This window comes from Cydia pomonella, unplaced genomic scaffold (assembly GCF_033807575.1).
Source record: "Cydia pomonella isolate Wapato2018A unplaced genomic scaffold, ilCydPomo1 PGA_scaffold_116, whole genome shotgun sequence".
Lineage (NCBI taxonomy): Eukaryota > Metazoa > Arthropoda > Insecta > Lepidoptera > Tortricidae > Cydia > Cydia pomonella.
This window is the reverse complement of record NW_026907761.1, coordinates 27,713-45,464: the sequence shown is the minus strand read 5'-3', so window position 1 is coordinate 45,464 and position 17,752 is coordinate 27,713. Positions and strand designations below refer to the sequence as shown.

General features: G+C 38.4%; 1 protein-coding gene across 1 annotated transcript; it reads left to right on the top strand.

Annotated features, from left to right (window-relative positions):
• Window positions 1-456: 456 nt before the first annotated feature.
• Window positions 457-17,677, top strand: LOC133533198 (adhesion G protein-coupled receptor L3-like; the record flags this gene model as incomplete). Its single annotated transcript, XM_061872153.1, is given in 12 exon segments — window positions 457-681; window positions 1,157-1,284; window positions 1,822-2,047; window positions 2,401-2,566; window positions 3,251-3,373; window positions 3,376-3,464; window positions 6,953-7,050; window positions 7,675-7,843; window positions 8,760-8,951; window positions 12,140-12,388; window positions 15,519-15,797; window positions 15,800-17,677. Coding segments are annotated over 12 exon segments (2,502 nt in total), but the record flags the coding sequence as incomplete, so codon positions are not given.
• Window positions 17,678-17,752: the final 75 nt, after the last annotated feature.

Sequence of the window (17,752 nt, the reverse complement as noted above, 5' to 3'; positions counted from 1 at the left end):
TAACCGATGGCTGAAGGGGACGAAAGGTTCTAAACTAACGGCTAGAATACTGAAAGATGTAGCTTAAATAGGTACCCCAACATGATGTTGGATCCTTTGGATAAGGGCGTCGATCGTCTGTCGTGGAGTTACATGGGGAGTTCATTTCCCAGCAGATGTTGACAATAGTAATGATGGTGATGATAATGCTGATTTTCTCTGCCCGTCTATATCGCCCTCATGCCCCTCATAATATAATTAATTTAGTCTGTAGAGCACGGCTAGAATACAATGATGGAAAATGAAACGTATTAATAGGCTCACATTCACTCACTTGCCATAAGACGTATAAACACAATCGCTAGCAATTTCCTATTTATAATGCCGGAGCCATGCCAAAAAAAGTTATAAATTTAATTAAAAATACCGTATACTTGATTTTTCCGGGTGTCGCCGTCAACGGATAATCTACTGGAGGACATCATCGTCATCATTTTTTATTTTATTTCAGACAACCGCCAAAACGACCTGGTCCGCATTGTGTTCTTCGCGTTCGACCGCCTAGAGGAGATCCTGCCGCCCACCTTCGGCGTCAAGACTGCGCCTTACAGTAGCTTCCTCTCCGATGCGTCTGCTTCGACGGCCACCAGTATGAACTCTGAACGGGAAAAGAGGAATGTTACTAGGGTATTGAACTCTAAGGTAAATGGATTAGATATTTGGCTGTATTTCCTTGCTCATCAAGAAATTAAAAAAAAAACAGCATTTTCACACGCATTTTAATTTTACATATAGGATACAAAACCAATAGATCTTCAGAAGATTTCCGCTCCCTCTTTGCATTCCAATGCTGTGATTTGATGTGCTCTTATGAGTGGTACTTATAATTTTACTTTCAATCAGGTATATAGATTATTACATTCATCATCATTCTGCTTATTATGTACAACACACCTCTAGAACTTTTCTTATGGATAGCAGAAAAGTAAGGCCAGTCTCAATCTGACCATTTATTTAATTAAGAAACTTTAAAAATGTTTACATAAATCAATCTAAATACATAGACAAATTTTGCGGAAGCTTGTAATTTTTATTACTCGTATTTACCACACGCAGTGTTATATTCTCCTTGGTTGGGCACTGACTTCAGTTAACATAATTTTACCTTCTTCTACAGGTGATATCAGCCAGTCTTGGCAACGGACGTCACATCCAACTTTCTCAGATGGTGCGGCTAACTATGAAACATCTGAAGACTGAAAACGTTACAAACCCCGCCTGCGTTTTCTGGGACTACACTTTGCAGTAAGTTATGTCTGCACTTTAAAATACATGATAAAAATTTTCGTTATTGACGAAATCATGCACTTCAATTATCTGTTTTCCACTAACTATAATATGACCTCAAGAATTATAAATCTGCTACAAACTGATATCTTCCTTTTTTTGTATTATTCAAGCTTATCCATAGGTGTTCTTACAGGATTTTCAACTCGAGAAACTATTACAATTATAACATAGAACTGTGAAGGTGTTTCCTACCTCAATCCTATTTATTTCCATTAGAATGATCATGGACAAAGAACGCCCGAGACTTCGAGGAAAACCCTCGCTAGACTTAGCGCCCAAATTACTGCAACTGTGTATTTACTACGCGTGGCCATATAATGGCAAGGAACAGGAAACCTATGAAGGAACCTGGTCTAACAAGAAGAGAAGGTGAAAATGCTCAGTAATGAAGAAAAAGAAATGCATGATGATGCAGATCATCAAGGATATTGCTACCAAACAGTTATTTAAGCAATAGTCTACAACTAAAATAACCAAAACTTTTCCTTCCAGTGGCTGGTCCCCCGAAGGCTGCCAAGTAGAATGGACAAACACGACCCACACCGGCTGCGCCTGCTCGCATCTCACCAACTTCGCCATCCTCATGGATGTCCACGGTGTTTCCATCGGAGCCAAACACGAGATGGCCTTGAGACTTCTTACGTTCATTGGTTGTGCTATCTCTGCTGTGGCTTTGCTGGCTGCTATTATTGTGTTTCAGTGCTTCAGAAATATGAAGGTGAGTCACGAAATTATATCATATTTATATTTTCTCAAGAGCTTTTGCCGGGGCTCTAAATTCTCTAAAAGATCATCAGAATACAAAAGCTGAATCTCAAAAAGACTACTGATGGTTGGGTCACTATCACTTCACAATGACAATTATACATATTATTCCTTGGAATTGAGGAGATGGGAAAAACATTAATTGCTTAACTTTATTTAATAATAGATTATCATGACTCCAATCTATTTTCTCTAGTTTGCTTGATTGTTTGATGGTGCAGAACGACCCAATATCCTGCAGTGGATTTCAAATTTATCAGCACCACAAAATGGCCGTTATCAACTTCCTATTTTCTTTCTTCACAGTCTGACCGAGTGCTAATCCACAAGAACCTCTGCGCTTGTCTTCTCATTGCGGAAGTTGTCTTCATGTGCGGGATCGACCAGACGCAGGACCGAGTGTTATGTGGTATCATAGCTGGTTTACTGCACTACTTCTTCCTCGCTGCCTTCGCCTGGATGTTTCTAGAAGGTAAGAACCACTTTGCTGAAGTTTCCATGTGCGATATCGACCAGACGCAAGGAGTGTTATGCCTTCATTCGTGTTATGCGGCATCAAAGTTGCTTTACTCGTAGTAGGATAGTCCTACTTAAAGTTGACAGCATGTAATGATAATGAAAGATGGGAGGCCTAGGTGAATGACATGAATTTTATTTGTCTTACCTCTTAAGATTAGTAGGTAGTTTCATCAGAGGGGCTGATCCTTTCGGGCATTCTCAGGTCCGTTCGGCTCAGCATTGCTACGAGCAATTATTAGAATTGGCACAACTTGACGTCCTTTTGCGTGCACAACTATTGATAAGACAATGACTTGAATTTTGACAACCCTAAATACCCGAAATAGATAGTGCCATACATTACAAAGGGACAACATGATTCATCCCGTAATCGCTGTCAAACTTCAGTTTCGTAGGAAGTTTCTTTTCCGTACGTTCGTACGGTGGTACTATGACTTATTCTGTGGTTTTACCTTCTTGCATAATTATTTTTCAAAGTCCTCCCGTATTGAGGAAGATAATGACAAAATTTTCTTATTTTTAGTGTAATGTTACATTCTGAAACTCGAGAGTTTAGTTGTCTTAGCTTTGTTCAGAATCAGAAGGTTTTCCTTCTAATTTTACTCCGAAGCTAACATAGGTAAACTTTACCTTCCAGGGTTCCACCTGTACGCCATGCTAGTGGAAGTGTTCGAGCCGGAGCGGCCGCGCGCGCGCTGGTACATGGCGGGCGCGTACCTGGCGCCTGCTCTCGTGGTGCTGGCGTCTGCCGCCGCCTTCCCGCCGGCTACGGCACGCCGCAGCACTGCTGGCTGTCCACTGATAGACTCTTCGTCATGAGCTTTGTTGGCCCAGTGGCTTTAGTACTTACGGTGAGTTTCTTGTCCAGTCTTTGAACATACGCAGTCTAGCAGCTCGATCTTTTAAATATTTGTTGGTGTTATTTTGTTACACCATGAAGATTGCTTACGCTCATTGGTGCATGCGAAATGAAGTGAAAGCCTTGCGTGAGACGCGCGCCAATCATCAAGACCATCCTGCAGGTCGTGTCAAAACCAGTTGAAACCAATAAAAATCGTTAAATTAGAATCGGCCTCTAAGGTCTAAGACATATTTTGTTCGTCAACTTATATTAGAGTAGACTTATTTTTATCACAAATCTACCACCAGTTCTTGAACTAAACTTTTGTCTCTGGAAGATGTGACGTAAGAAAGACCATGGTAAGTATTGAGACGTTTCATAAAATGTCGTCTAAGTATAGCAATTTTATTTTAAGAGCCCTTAATCCTTGGAGCGTTCTCCGATTTCACGAAATAACGCTCGATAGATGGCGTTGGCGCTCGGTACGCGAGCGCCGGCAACGCGACGCGCGTTTCAATGCAGACTAGAATAATCTTGATAGTTTTCAATATAATTTCAAGCAACATTAATTTTAGTGTCATATGATATCATATACACAGTAGTTTTTTTTATTTATGTACACTACTACTAAGTGTACAGACTACAGAGTGTACTATAACCCTTGCTCTTTATTCTGTCTCTTTCACACCAATGGAAAATGAAGAAGTTACTAAATGACTGCAGGTATAAATAAAGTATATTAGTGCGATAGAGAGACAGATAGTGTTTCGTTGTCGTATCGTAAACGATTGGCATGTTGGCCACACACTTGCTTAGTGCCTAGCCAAAATACCAATCGTTTGCGTATATTAGTGCGATAGAGAGAGAGTAGTGTTTCGTTGTCGTATCGTAAACGATTGGCATGTTGGCTACGCACCCATGATACCTAGCCAAGAAGCCAATCGATTGCGCATATTAGTGCGATAGAGAGACAGATAGTGTTTCCTTGTCGTATCGTAAACGTTTGGCATGTTGGCTACGCACCCATGCTGCCCAGCCAAGATGCCAATCGTTTGTGCATATTAGTACGAGAGAGAGACAGATAGTGTTTCGAACACGATGGAATTATAATGAGTAGATTAGGAGTTCTGGCGACCAACTCCTGACTCCATCATGAGACCCTGGGCCTCATCTAGATCGATGGTGTTCATCAGGGCAAATCTATTGAGCCCAAACACGATGGAGTTATGATGAGTAGATTAGGAGTTCTGGTAACCAGCTCCTGACTCCATCATGAGACCCTGGACCTCATCTAGATTGATGGTGCTCGTCAGGGCAACTCTATTGAACCCAAACACGATGGAGTTATGATGAGTAGATTAGGAGTTCTGGTGACCAGCTCCTGACTCCATCATGAGACCCTGGACCTCATCTAGATTGAAGGTGCTCGTCAGGGCAACTCTATTGAGCCCAAACACGATGGAGTTATGATGAGTAGAGTAGGAGTTCTGGTGACCAACTCCTGACTCCATCATGAGACCCTGGACCTCATCTAGATCGATGGTGCTCATCAGGGCAAATCTTTTGAGCCCAAACACGTTGGAATTATAATGAGTAGATTAGGAGTTCTAGTGACCAACTCCTGACTCCATCATGAGACCCTGGACTTTATCTAGATTGATGATGCTCGTCAGGGCAAATCTATTGAGCCCGAACACGATGAGGTTATGATGAGTAGTTTAGGAGTTCTGGTGACCAACTCCTGACTCCATCATGAGACCCTGGGCCTCATCTAGATCGATGGTGTTCATCAGGGCAAATCTATTGAGCCCAAACACGATGGAGTTATGATGAGTAGATTAGGAGTTCTGGTGACCAGCTCCTGACTCCATCATGAGACCCTGGACCTCATCTAGATTGATGGTGCTCATCAGGGCAACTCTGTTGAGCCCAAACACGATGGAATTATAATGAGTAGATTAGGAGTTCTAGTGACCAACTCCTGACTCCATCATGAGACCCTGGACCTCATCTAGATCGATGGTGTTCGTCAGGGCAAATCTTTTGAGCCCAAACATGATGGGATTATAATTAGTAGATTAGGAGTTCTGGTGACCAACTCCTGACTACATCATGAGAACTTGGACTTCATCCGGGTCAAAAATAATAATGCAAACCCTAACGTAATTTCAAGTGAAAATGCGTTTTTCAGAAAATCGCAGCCAAATAACACTAGACCTTACTCATAGTGTTGTGTTCCTGCCGGTGAGTAAGGTTGCCAGAGCTCAACGAGGGGCGGGAGGGGGTTAGGGTCGGCAACGCGCATGTAACTCCTCTGGAGTTGCAGGCGTACATATGCGGGCCGTATGCTTGTTTGCCACCGACTTAGTATTAAAAAAAAAGTAACCCTGTAAATCCATCAATAAGCGAGTCTGTTAGGCATACTGTAAAAAATGAACTTTTATTAAGATTTTCTAATCGCAGTATATAGCACTTCTCGGAACTCCGTAGCTGATTACGATCGCAACGAATGCCTGACAATCGAGCACAGGTCCGTCCTCTAAGCGCGCTCCGCGCGGACTGAGAGCGGGGCGTCGCTGCTGCGTGATTTATACGTGTTTTAAAAAAATATAAATTTACGGCAATGTAGGTCCCATAGTTACGATTTTTTTTTCTATAGGTTAACATAAAGTTACAGTTTGCTATAATATTATTTTTAAAGCAAAATATGCGTACAATTTGCGGAAATAAAATATTTAAAAACCCTGTTTTCGCCAAAAAAATGAAGAAAACTCGGAAGGTATTTTATCAGTTTTTTCAAATGAATCTTCGATTGTTAATCATTCCAGCCCCTCGTACGAGATATGTTGAATCAAATTGTAGTCATTCATGTACCAAATGATTCTTGTTTATAGCAAAATTGAGAACCGAAACGCCACATCTCACTGCAAAATTTGGAAAAGACTCCCAAAAAACCTCATTAAAAAAGAGGTTTAAAAGAGAAAATGAAAATTTGAACTGTTGGAGCCCCTAGTTTAGGAAACGATTATTTAAGTACGTTATCAGTTTTTGAATAAATACTAATAGTTACGTCGTAATCTTGAATGAAAAAGGAAGCATTTTACAAAATACGCTCGTCTGTAGGAATAAGGACTCTTAAACCAATCAACAAGAAATCTACTCATGTGTTTCTGGAACACATACTATTAATACCACAAAATCCTTTTCTGCGTTTTCTCACTGTCAAGCTATAACTCATATTAATATTCAAGCGGCCCACGGTCCCAATACTAGTCACATTACCTCCAATTAAATTTAAATCATAACAAAACGGGACAGACTTGCTCTTGTTTTGTTTTGTTCAATTTTAAAACAAAACATAACTGTATTTTCTAATAGCATTGATTCAAATTCGACTGCCAATATTTCCTGTATGTTGGCCCGCTTGAAATCTCTAGTGCCCTGATCAAAATTGATGATTATAAACAAATACTAATATTGTTGTTTAAATGTTTTTAGGCCAACTGGATATGCTTGAGCATGGTGATTTACATGATGTGCCATCATTCCACCGTCTCCATTAAGGCGAAAGAAAACTCCAAGCTGTACAAGATCAGGTAAATATACTTCTAAATCAAATAAGTAAATGTTTTACATGTAAGTCAATGCGGCCAATTCCGTCTGCGGGAAATTCTGTCACGAGCGCATTTGTCTTTAATTTTTCAACCGTAGGAAATGGAGTCCATCTGTTTATTACTGCTGAAACTAAAAGCAATGACAGGTGCTTAGTACGAAATTTCTCGCAGCCGGATCTGGCCGCATTGACTATTTCCGCTTGTATGTCATATGTATATTTTATTGGATAGTAGTCGGTGTAAACAAGTAACTTATCCGTATAATTTTGTGTTTTTAGGCGCTATAGGTAAGTCAGAATTGTGCCGAAAACAAAAGCATTTTGCCTCATTGCCAGATGCTACATAAAAACTAACCAAGATTGAGTTATGTTTGCACTGTCAATAAATTCATTCCTCTAATACTAGACTTAAGTACGCCTTTGAGTATGACTGCTGCTACTATGAGTTATCTGTACTATATTAGTTTTCTTTATCCATCTTCTACCAACTTCTATATTTCACAGCTTCTTTCAAATAACCTCCAATTCAAAATCACTCATTTATTCTTGTTGTTTTTCATACTTTCATCAAACCTTCAGATTATAACGAAGCTTCCTTTCGTTCCAGGGTATGGCTGAACAGCTCCCTAGTCCTGGCCTTCCTGCTGGGACTGACTTGGACCTTCGGGCTCCTGTACCTGAACGAGCAGACAGTGGGCGTGGCCTACGCGTTCACGATCCTCAACTCGCTGCAGGGGCTGTTCATCTTCATCTTCCATTGTTTGCAGAATGAGATTGTAAGTATATTGCTTTCCTTTGTGATATGAATTATTGTGGACCTAGGTTTTATATTTGAAGGAGCAGATTATCGTGGTCTTAGTTTACGATACTAAAATCGCTACTGGGGCTATTTATTTTCAACTTCTTCTGCTTGCAGAACGACTAAATATATTGTTGCCTTAGTGACATGGACTATTGTTTACCTACCTTTAGAACTTGTATTTGAAAGCTGACTTGGATCTTTAGGCTCTTGTACCTGAACGAACAGATGGTGGGCGTTTCCTACGGGTTCAAGAACTTGTTGCAAGGATGGTATATTTTCATCTTTTATTGTCATCTTTTATTGCGTTTTTAAGTGACATGGATTGTGGTGGACTTTGGGGGTGACTTATACATTCACGATCTTGAACTCGCGGCAGGGTCTGTTCATCTTCATCTTTTACTGCCGCAGGTTGAGAACTCAAGTATATTGTTGTCTTCTTTAGTGGCATGAACTATTATGGACCTTTGGGGTCTTGTACCTGAACGAGTAGATTTAAAGCTGGTATTCTTGAATGATTAATTGTATTATATCGTATTTTGTTATTAGATGTGTTGTGGGAGGGTTTTTTAAGATAAATGTTTGCTAGTGGAATAGGATCGTTATTTTAATTTGAGCTGGATATCGAAGCCTTTTGTGATTGAAGCAGTAGTTATAGAAAGGAAAATAGGTCACCTTAAAAAGTATTCACGTAAATTATCATTTTTTATTATTTTCTTCGAGTCATAGGATTCTATAGGGATGTGATATTGAGTCGGCGGAGAGATTTAAAATTCGAATTGAATTTTGAAACTTCGTTTTTGCTAATACATACATTCGAAACCGCTAGAGTCCGGGATATGTTTAGATTAGATTTGTTTATTTGACGTTTAGCGACCTGGAACATATTGCAGTTCCAGAAGGAGTGCGCGCGGCTGGGCCGGCGGCACCGCTGGCTGGCGTGCTGCGCCGCGCTGGCGCCCGCGCCGCCGCCCGCCGCCTCCAGCGGCCACGTCGACACGCGCCAGGGCAGCGTCAAGAGCCGCCGCTACCACCAGAGCGCCGCCGCGGACACCGACGATGCCGTGGACCCGAGGGACGTTACGGTAAGGACCCACTTGTATTTTTAAAAGGAAAACGAGTTGCAAGCGGATTCTGAAAGCGAGGAAATAAAAACTAATTTTATGTTTGAATGTTTACTTAGGCACAAACGGTACATGTTTCTTAAAGTTGCTGTCTGTACAAATTCATAAACCGGTACAACTGTATCGGCCCCTGCCCCTTCTTAGTTGCTCATTTAACCCTTTACCAGGCCAAGGGATATATTCACCCACATCTTATATCGGTTACCGTAGTCAGGTTTTAACTCCAAACCACCTACAAAATATTTTGTCAATCCCTGAAAATATTATTTTATGATCTTCATTCACAACACGCTTCTAAATTGCGTAATATATCTTTGGCAGCCGTTTAAATTCACTTGAACGCTAATTTCAGTAAACTACGGAGAAATTCGAACACTTTTCATAATTTCTATGAAACAGAAGTACATAGGTCGAACAATTTTTTGATATTTTGTAGATTTTGAGTGTTGAAAGCTAATGTAATCGGAAACATTGCTAAATATTCATGCATTATTGTGTATGACCAGAATTAGGATGTGGGTTGACATTATCCCATGGCCTTATTAGAGTTTAACTGTGTGGGAGCTATATTTCCAATGGCCCGGTAAATTGTCTTGTCATGTCATAAAAACTCACGTAAGTAAGTGATTTTTTTTCAGTGATTGATATAATGTTTCGTAGGAGATTTGGAGTTAAACCTTGACTATTATAACCGATATAAGATGTGGGTGGAATATATCCCTTGGCCTGATCAAGAATATAATAAGACAAAATCTAGTATGACAGTTCATTACTTAGACAGGCGATGGGATAACCTTAACCCACATTTTTATTTCTGGTTTAAAGGAAGATCTCCGACGTTCATAAATACATTTTTTACAAGGCGTTCAATACGGTTGCAACAGCATATAAAGTACGTATTAAGACACGCTGGTTCTTCGGGGCCTGGTAAAGGGTTAAGGAAAAGAAAATACGGGATTCCCTAGAAGTAATTAAAAGTTTGGTTGTATTTATAGTATGTGATCCCATCGAACGTTGTTAAAATACTTACGAGTATGTACCAAAAATATATAAAAGACTAAACTAGGCAGTCATGAATAGCTTTTGATGAAATATCAAAAAGATCTGTCAATATATAAAGTTTATACGAATAACTAACATATCAGACATAAACAAAACACCTACACAGATTTTTATGTTTCATTTTATCAATATTATTCATAATACGATCGCGTGTTATAAATAAACGGACCGGAAATTAATTAAACATGACTTTTTTTGTCAAAATGGCAAAAATAAGTAATATTTCATCTGGACTCATTGAATCACTCTACAGTTTAAAAGAAAACAATTATTATTTTTAAGTTTAATATGAATAGCCTCCTTAAGCCCAAGGTCCAAGCTACTCGTATATTACTTATCCAGTTCGACGAAAATTAAATCATATTAAATTTTCGAACAAAAAAAAACAACTCTATTTCTTTGACTGTAGGTTCAAATTTCAGTAACAAATTCAGAATTTTACATTTGTATGGCTGGGCTGCAGGAGGATAGGATAATGCTATTTATACAGAAAGTTCTAATCTCTTAATACTGACTTAAAATTATTAATTAATATACTGTGATTTCTACTGACCTTTGCTTACATTTTTAATTACCTATTTATTCCGTACAAATGGTATTTTCCTGTATAATTTCAAATGAATGCATGCATTTTTTACGGTAAAGGTATAACCTGGAAACTTAATTATTAAAAGAACTCAATACCATCCTATATATGCACCAAAAGTAACTAAAAACGGGTAATCATAAGTAAAATAGCCAAATAAATAGGTTGTACCATGTTTAAGTATATTTTTACAGCGTTACATAATACACAAAACTGCACATACTCTAACTATTATAAGTATAAGTAGGTATATACCAATACTACATACTCGTACAACACATTTAAATTGGCAGCAAAAGAAAAACAGCTATACTTGTCCTAATTTAGTTTGATAAACCAACTGAAAGTCTTAACGTTCTAACAGAGCTCAGCCAGCACATCAGTCTCAGCGTCGACAACCAACAACCTAGTTATCAACAACCTAAACGTTGTCGTCAACAACAACAACCACAACAACAACAACGTTATCAACAACGCCGCCGTTGCCTCCCTCGCCGCTGCCGCGGCCGCCCATAGCTACCACTCCCATAGAAATAGAAGGAATTCCAATGAAAACCAGAATTTTGGTCCTTCATCCAATTTTGGACCTACCCTAAACGCCACAGGAGCTAATTTCGCACATAACATACCTGAAAGAGAATCAGCTCCAATGTCACATCTAAGAAATCCAATAAACACAGGCAGCGGCAGATTTCAAGGCTATCGGCAAACCGTCCAGCAAGCAGGTGTGTACGCATAGAATAAGAGATAGGATTTATTCCAAATTTAAAACCACCAAACACCACTTTGGCTTGTTGTGACTAATTTGGTTCAGCTCAATGTTTTGTGTATATTGGTTAACCTTTATGTTGACGTGTAACTAACGTGTGAAAAGGTAAGTCTTTTTTTTATTTTTTGTAGAACTAAATACTTTAACGCTTTAGACGACTACTAACTCAACTAAACTTTTCTTCTTAGTTATAAGTTAACCTTTCTTGGTGTGTGGTGGTTCCTAAAGTATCAAGTTATTTATACTAACAAAGCTTTCACTAGTATAATCTTGATACATTTAGTAATGGAATTCCATTATTTTCAATTGAAAATCCTATCTCTCAATATGCGTATGCATATGTTCGCTTAATACTCTCGTACAATATCTAATTATTTTTAGATCCAGACAAATCAAACACTTCGACATGCTTTTACTTAAGTATTTTTAATATAAGGACTTTACGTTTAATATATTATCTTTCAAAGGTTTTTATGATTTAAGATATTATTAGTATGTTTCTATCTATGTATATTTATTATGTATTGAATATGTGGACTTTTTTCAACATAAAATTGATACAGGAGGTGCCAATGGTCCGAAACAACTCGGGAATCCTTTCTCAGGATAAATACTGACTCACTCTACAAATGCGGCACAACGGAACTCATTCGAGTCGATTAATTTATAAAAATAAAATCTCCTTAAATTATGTTAAAATCGGTCCACCTACACCTATATCCCATGAAACAGAGCTACAACCTCCAACCGGAGTCAGCGAGATGGACCGTGCGGCCCACGGCGCCCATATACGCGCCGAGCGCCGCGCCGCTAAACATCCCGCACTCGGCCTCCCACTCGCAAAGCATCGCCTCCATGCATAGCTACCGGCACGTGGAGCCGAACGATTACCAGAACCTTCGGTCGCGTTCGCCATCTTGTTTTTCGAACAAGATGGCCGCGTCCGTCGGGAACGAATGGCAGAACGGGAGCATGTGGAAGGTGAGGGGAGGGTGTAGCACTTTTAGAGTGATTTGTGTTTGGTAAGGTCTTGGTCCTGTAGATACATAAAGGAGTAACGCTAGTTTCCAATTTTCTTGGCTTGGATATTCAATAACAATAAGAAAATATTATTGAGGTTGGTTAGATAAATGATAGAATCGTTTATTTCGTGATTTTTTCATTGTACCTCTGCCGTCATTGCTAATTAAATTTTCTATTTTTTTTCAAACCTCTGTCTCTTTCATTGGCTTACTTCCACATTATCGTGACATTTGACATTGGTAACGTGGTTGGCTGTTAAGGACGCACTTTATTACCAGAACAAACAAATGCATTTTCATAGTTAAATATTTATTAATATGAAATGGTGTAAGTTTTAATGCTGATTCAAACTTTATTTTTAAATTGTACATGTGATTTTTCGTGAAGTAGGTACAAAATTATTTGATTTGGTGGAATTTAATTTGCAATGAGGTTTAAGTAAAAGTTAAACTTCTGTAAACACCCTTCTTCTTGACTACAAATGGTTTTTTATTACATAGGTACTGGAGAGAACAAAAATGCAATTGAATAGGTCTTTTGTGTTTCTGAAATCTTGGTAGTACGTAGTTTGTAGTTTCTATATCTTTAATTTTCAATCCCTAATATTCCCATAAGTTTTATTTTCAATTCGTCCATTTCCTGTATAATGAATTGATCAATCAAAAATTTCTGAAGGCGAAAAGTAAGTTTTACTTTTGTTCGAAACGATTCTGTCCAAAGATTTAGAGTTTCTCTTGGACAATCAACAAGTATGTAGTATGTATTGCCTCCCGATTCATCATATATCTTTAATTTGTTACGTTTGCTACTATTCTTCTTTCTTTCGACACTATTCAAAAATAGGACTGCAAGAAATAAGGATGCGTTACTATAATATACGTTGATAAAATATTGTTCAACATAGACTTTGTTTACCCAATTAATCCCTGGGTAACACATCGTCATTATTTATTTTTAGCATAAACTTTATCCGCGTTATTTCCAGGTATCAAGACCAAGACCTTACCCTGGGTCGTGCATGCACTAACCTAGCATCGAGTGGCATTGCATGTTTCACCCTGTACATACACCCCCCTCAGTAACCCCCCATCACTGCATAATCGCACAATACCCTAAATCTCCTCGATCACAAATTGCAGAGACTTCATGGAGTTATAATGGCTAAAACTTCAACAGTATTAACCGATATACACCCCGGATTGTTTTACTTACCCCGACTTACTGGGAAACTCACTGTTAGGTACTCCATCATTCTCATTAAAATGAGAATGATGGAGTAACAGTGAGTTTAGAGAGTAGAGAGTAGCAGAAGACCCAGAAGACCTGACCAAGATAGCAATCGTATATCGGCAAAAGTCGAGTATTGTGTTTAGGTAGGTAACGTGGCTTGCTGAGTTGCCTAAGTAAGGTACGAGATTGAAAAGATTGATTATATCACTATTGTATGTATAGAATACTTTTTCTACGAGTCATCTAAAATAATGTTTTTTTATTATTATAAAACCTAAATAATTAATTAAAATTGGTTAATATCTCAATAGACAAAAATGTCATACAAAAGACATAGACGCGGGACTATTGTCGCCTGTTTAGTCTTTTCTATGGGAGCGCAGCGGCACGTGATTGGTCAATTTTTAGGGTTCCGTACCCAAAGGGTAAAACGGGACCCTATTACTAAGATTCCGCTGTCCGTCCGTCCGTCCGTCTGTCACCAAGCTGTATCTCACGAACCGTGATACAGTTTTCACAGATGACGTATTTCTGTTGCCGCTATAACAACAAATACTAAAAAGTACGGAACCCTCGGTGGGCGAGTCCGACTCGCACGGTTTTTTTTAATACTTGACTACAGCGTATCAAAATGAATATTATAGTTGAGTTGGGAGCCCATGCATGAACAGTACGCAATTATAGATTGGTATACGAAATCTTAATTCAACCAGTACAGTCGACGAGTAGAAAAAGTATCAGGATTACAAAAGGATTTTGCTTGTTATGTTATACATTATTTAACTTTCGATTGGCGTTTTCTATCAATTATTGTCAACTGGGCCCTTTGTAAACTCAAGGAGTTCAGGAAACTAGTCCTGGGTATAAAGATAAAAAGAAAAGATTAACATAAAAATAAAAATAAAAGCTAAAAAAACTTAAGGAAGCTAGGTTTAAAGATTTTCCCACAGTATTCAACGCAACAGAAGTGTTAATAAAATTTAAAATACATATTTGCTGTTTTTAACGAAAGTACACTGAAACGTGTGGTAATTATGATTGAAATAATGGGTTTTATTGTAAATGTGGACACCTTATCTAATAATACTATTAAAAATCTGCATTCGTTTAGAGAAACTTATTTTTGCAGTATCAGTAAAACCCAATCATACATAATAAGTTTTAATTTGAAAGTCTTTTAATTTTGAAAAATAAAGTCAATCTACTGGTTGCTAAACCGGACCCTTGCTTCAGTAGAATGCAACCGGGAGTAATAATATTGGTTGGGTTTTTTTTGATGTTTAAATAATGTAATATTAGTAGAAATAGGTCATTTACAGTTTATAAACCCTGTAGCGTTTAGTATAATTACCAATACCTATTGGCAATATTCTTTATTCCAAAAACTCATAATTTGATTCTTAGCAATGACATTGTATATATTATAAGCGCTAAAAATTAAGATACTATTAGACAGTAGTATTGAATATATCTCGCAATAAATCACAAAGTTTGTTTTTTCACATCCTTCTAACTTTCCTTTGTGTTTATAATTTCAAAGTTCAAAGTTCAAAGTTTTTTATTGTATGTAAGAATCAGGTTACATTGTAATTTATTATCATAGGATATCATAGACCATATACACATTTCATTGAGCTGTTTAGAGAATTTATTAATTACATTTCTAGTTGTAAGTTACTTTTATACAATACATTTATTACTATCTTAAAATAATGTAAGTTGCAATACTTGCAACTTTCATTTGTTTAATCATTTCATTTGTAATATAATGTTCTTTGTTCGTTAATTGCACTTATGGAAAACTAAAATCGCGTATTTAAAACTATCACATCATACCAAAACATTATTTATTCCACAGAACACTTCTTCTAAGCACTATCCAAGCGGCACGTCGACGCTGCCGCACCACGACCCGCTGCCGCACCAGCCGGGCGCCCTGCACGCGCCCCACGACGACTGCGACGCCGCCGCGCGCGCGCCGCCCTCCCCGCGCCACCAGGCCGACGCCGGCCCGCTGCACCACCAGGGCTACAACACCACCCGGAGCTACAACCACGACTTCAGGAACCCGCACGTCTACATGTCCCAGCACTCCCCCGGCAGCCAGGAGATGATCTTCCGCAAGCATTACAAAGACGAGAGAACAGACGCAAGCACCACCACCATCACGGCAGCCAGAATATCAACCATACCTATTCAGAAATAGCCTCCCAACAGGGAAGAATATACAGACGCGGCTCGGAGCAAGAGTTCCGCGTCATCCAAGACGATCCAGTGTATGAAGAAATCGAAAGGAACGAGACTCTAATGTCGGATATGTCCGATGATAATTCCGGCCCGGACAACTGCAGACAAAATCCGGGCCACCACGGGTCTTCGAGCTCCAAGTTCTACGGGGACCACCGGCCTTTGATCTCATACAGCCCGGGAGAAAGGCATCACCATGACCCGGAGCATTATGCGAAGTATGGCAAATGGGATACAATAGAGCGAGCTTACGATCCGAGACACGCCTATGAGAGCGGAAGGCTGATGCACCCGGCGTACCACCAGCCTCAAGAAAATAATATGAGGGCTCTGGCAGCGGTCCTTAATGGAGAAAACAATGTTGTCTGCCATTTAGAGCCACACAATTCCTACGACGTTTACCAACCGCAGGCAGGCAATCCGAGGACTGTCTCCCAACCGAGTTTCTAAGGACTAAGTTGAAATAAAGCCCAGTGATCGAACGAAAAGATTGGAACTGACTGTGTCAATCTCGGACGTATGTTTCAGTGTTAGTGATAGACTCTTGAGTGAGTGTACAGATATAGCTGGTGATTTTTTCTATGGACGTAGTATAGAGAAAGATCTAGCGCATAAATAGCGTTTATGTAGGAACTTGCCATAATGCGGACTTTAAAATAACATATATTTATAGACGGTTAGATTGTAAACGTAACTTTAAATCACTTTTTCCACTGTGATCCTATTTCAAGATAACGGCTCAAGTTCAGTGTTACGACCATATTTTCTTTGTATGGCGGATTTAAATAGCAATTTTGTATATACGACTCTTAGCGTTAGTGCTAGGCTCTTAGTACTTCCAGTGTGTCCTTAATATTTCTATCTGTCGACTTTCCTTTACGAATCATGGCATTTCATTGAGTACGTTTGCGAGATTTATGTAGGTACGAAAATCTGTGATGTTTCCTTTTTTTACGCTTTAGATTAGGGCTCGCTGTCTCGAATAATATGTAAAATTCACTGCCATAACTTATTATTACTATGGTTTAACTTATTTTTGTGACATATAATTTTAATAATAAAGTTATCCTCTGGCAGATATATTTGTACGTATTGCAGCTTTGTATGTTTTATTTTTCGAAAATATTTCAAACAATCCATCCAACCTATTATAGACTGACACCACCTCGATGTTGTGCACTTTTCTGTACATTAGAACTTAGTGTTATAATACTTAAAAATAACAATAAAATATATTATTTCTACATAAGTAGATTTAATTTTAATGCCATGAATGAAATTGTTAATTTTTACCGTAAAACTAAAGGTTAAGGAATTGTTTCATAGAATTGATACAAGTACAATAATATAACTAACTGTACCCTTGATTTCTTGTATATTTTGGATCGATTAAGCAATATATTAGACTGAAGTATTTAATAAATATTTGGCCATTTTTTACTACTGTATAACAACGTAATTATTGTAATTGTAACATTTATATCATTTTAGCGAGGCCAAAATTTATGAAATACTTTTTTGGAAAATACGAAAGAGTGGGGTGTATTATTTTTTGTATTGGGTTATATACTAGTCCACCTTCACCCACTCTTAGATACACGACTTGTACATTTCGTCATGTGTATTTCTGTTATATTTTTTGTTTTGATTGTATTTTAATAACGTTGACGAGTATATTAATGTAAAGTAGGAAAACAAAAATGTGTAAATAATTTAAAGTTTATATAATAAAGAGTGGTTGTTCTCAGAGGATATCCACAAGGGAAATTATATGATTGTTTCTGTTTTTCTATGTGACCTTTTCTATATTTATACCTGCACACTTAAAGGCACCACGCCACAATT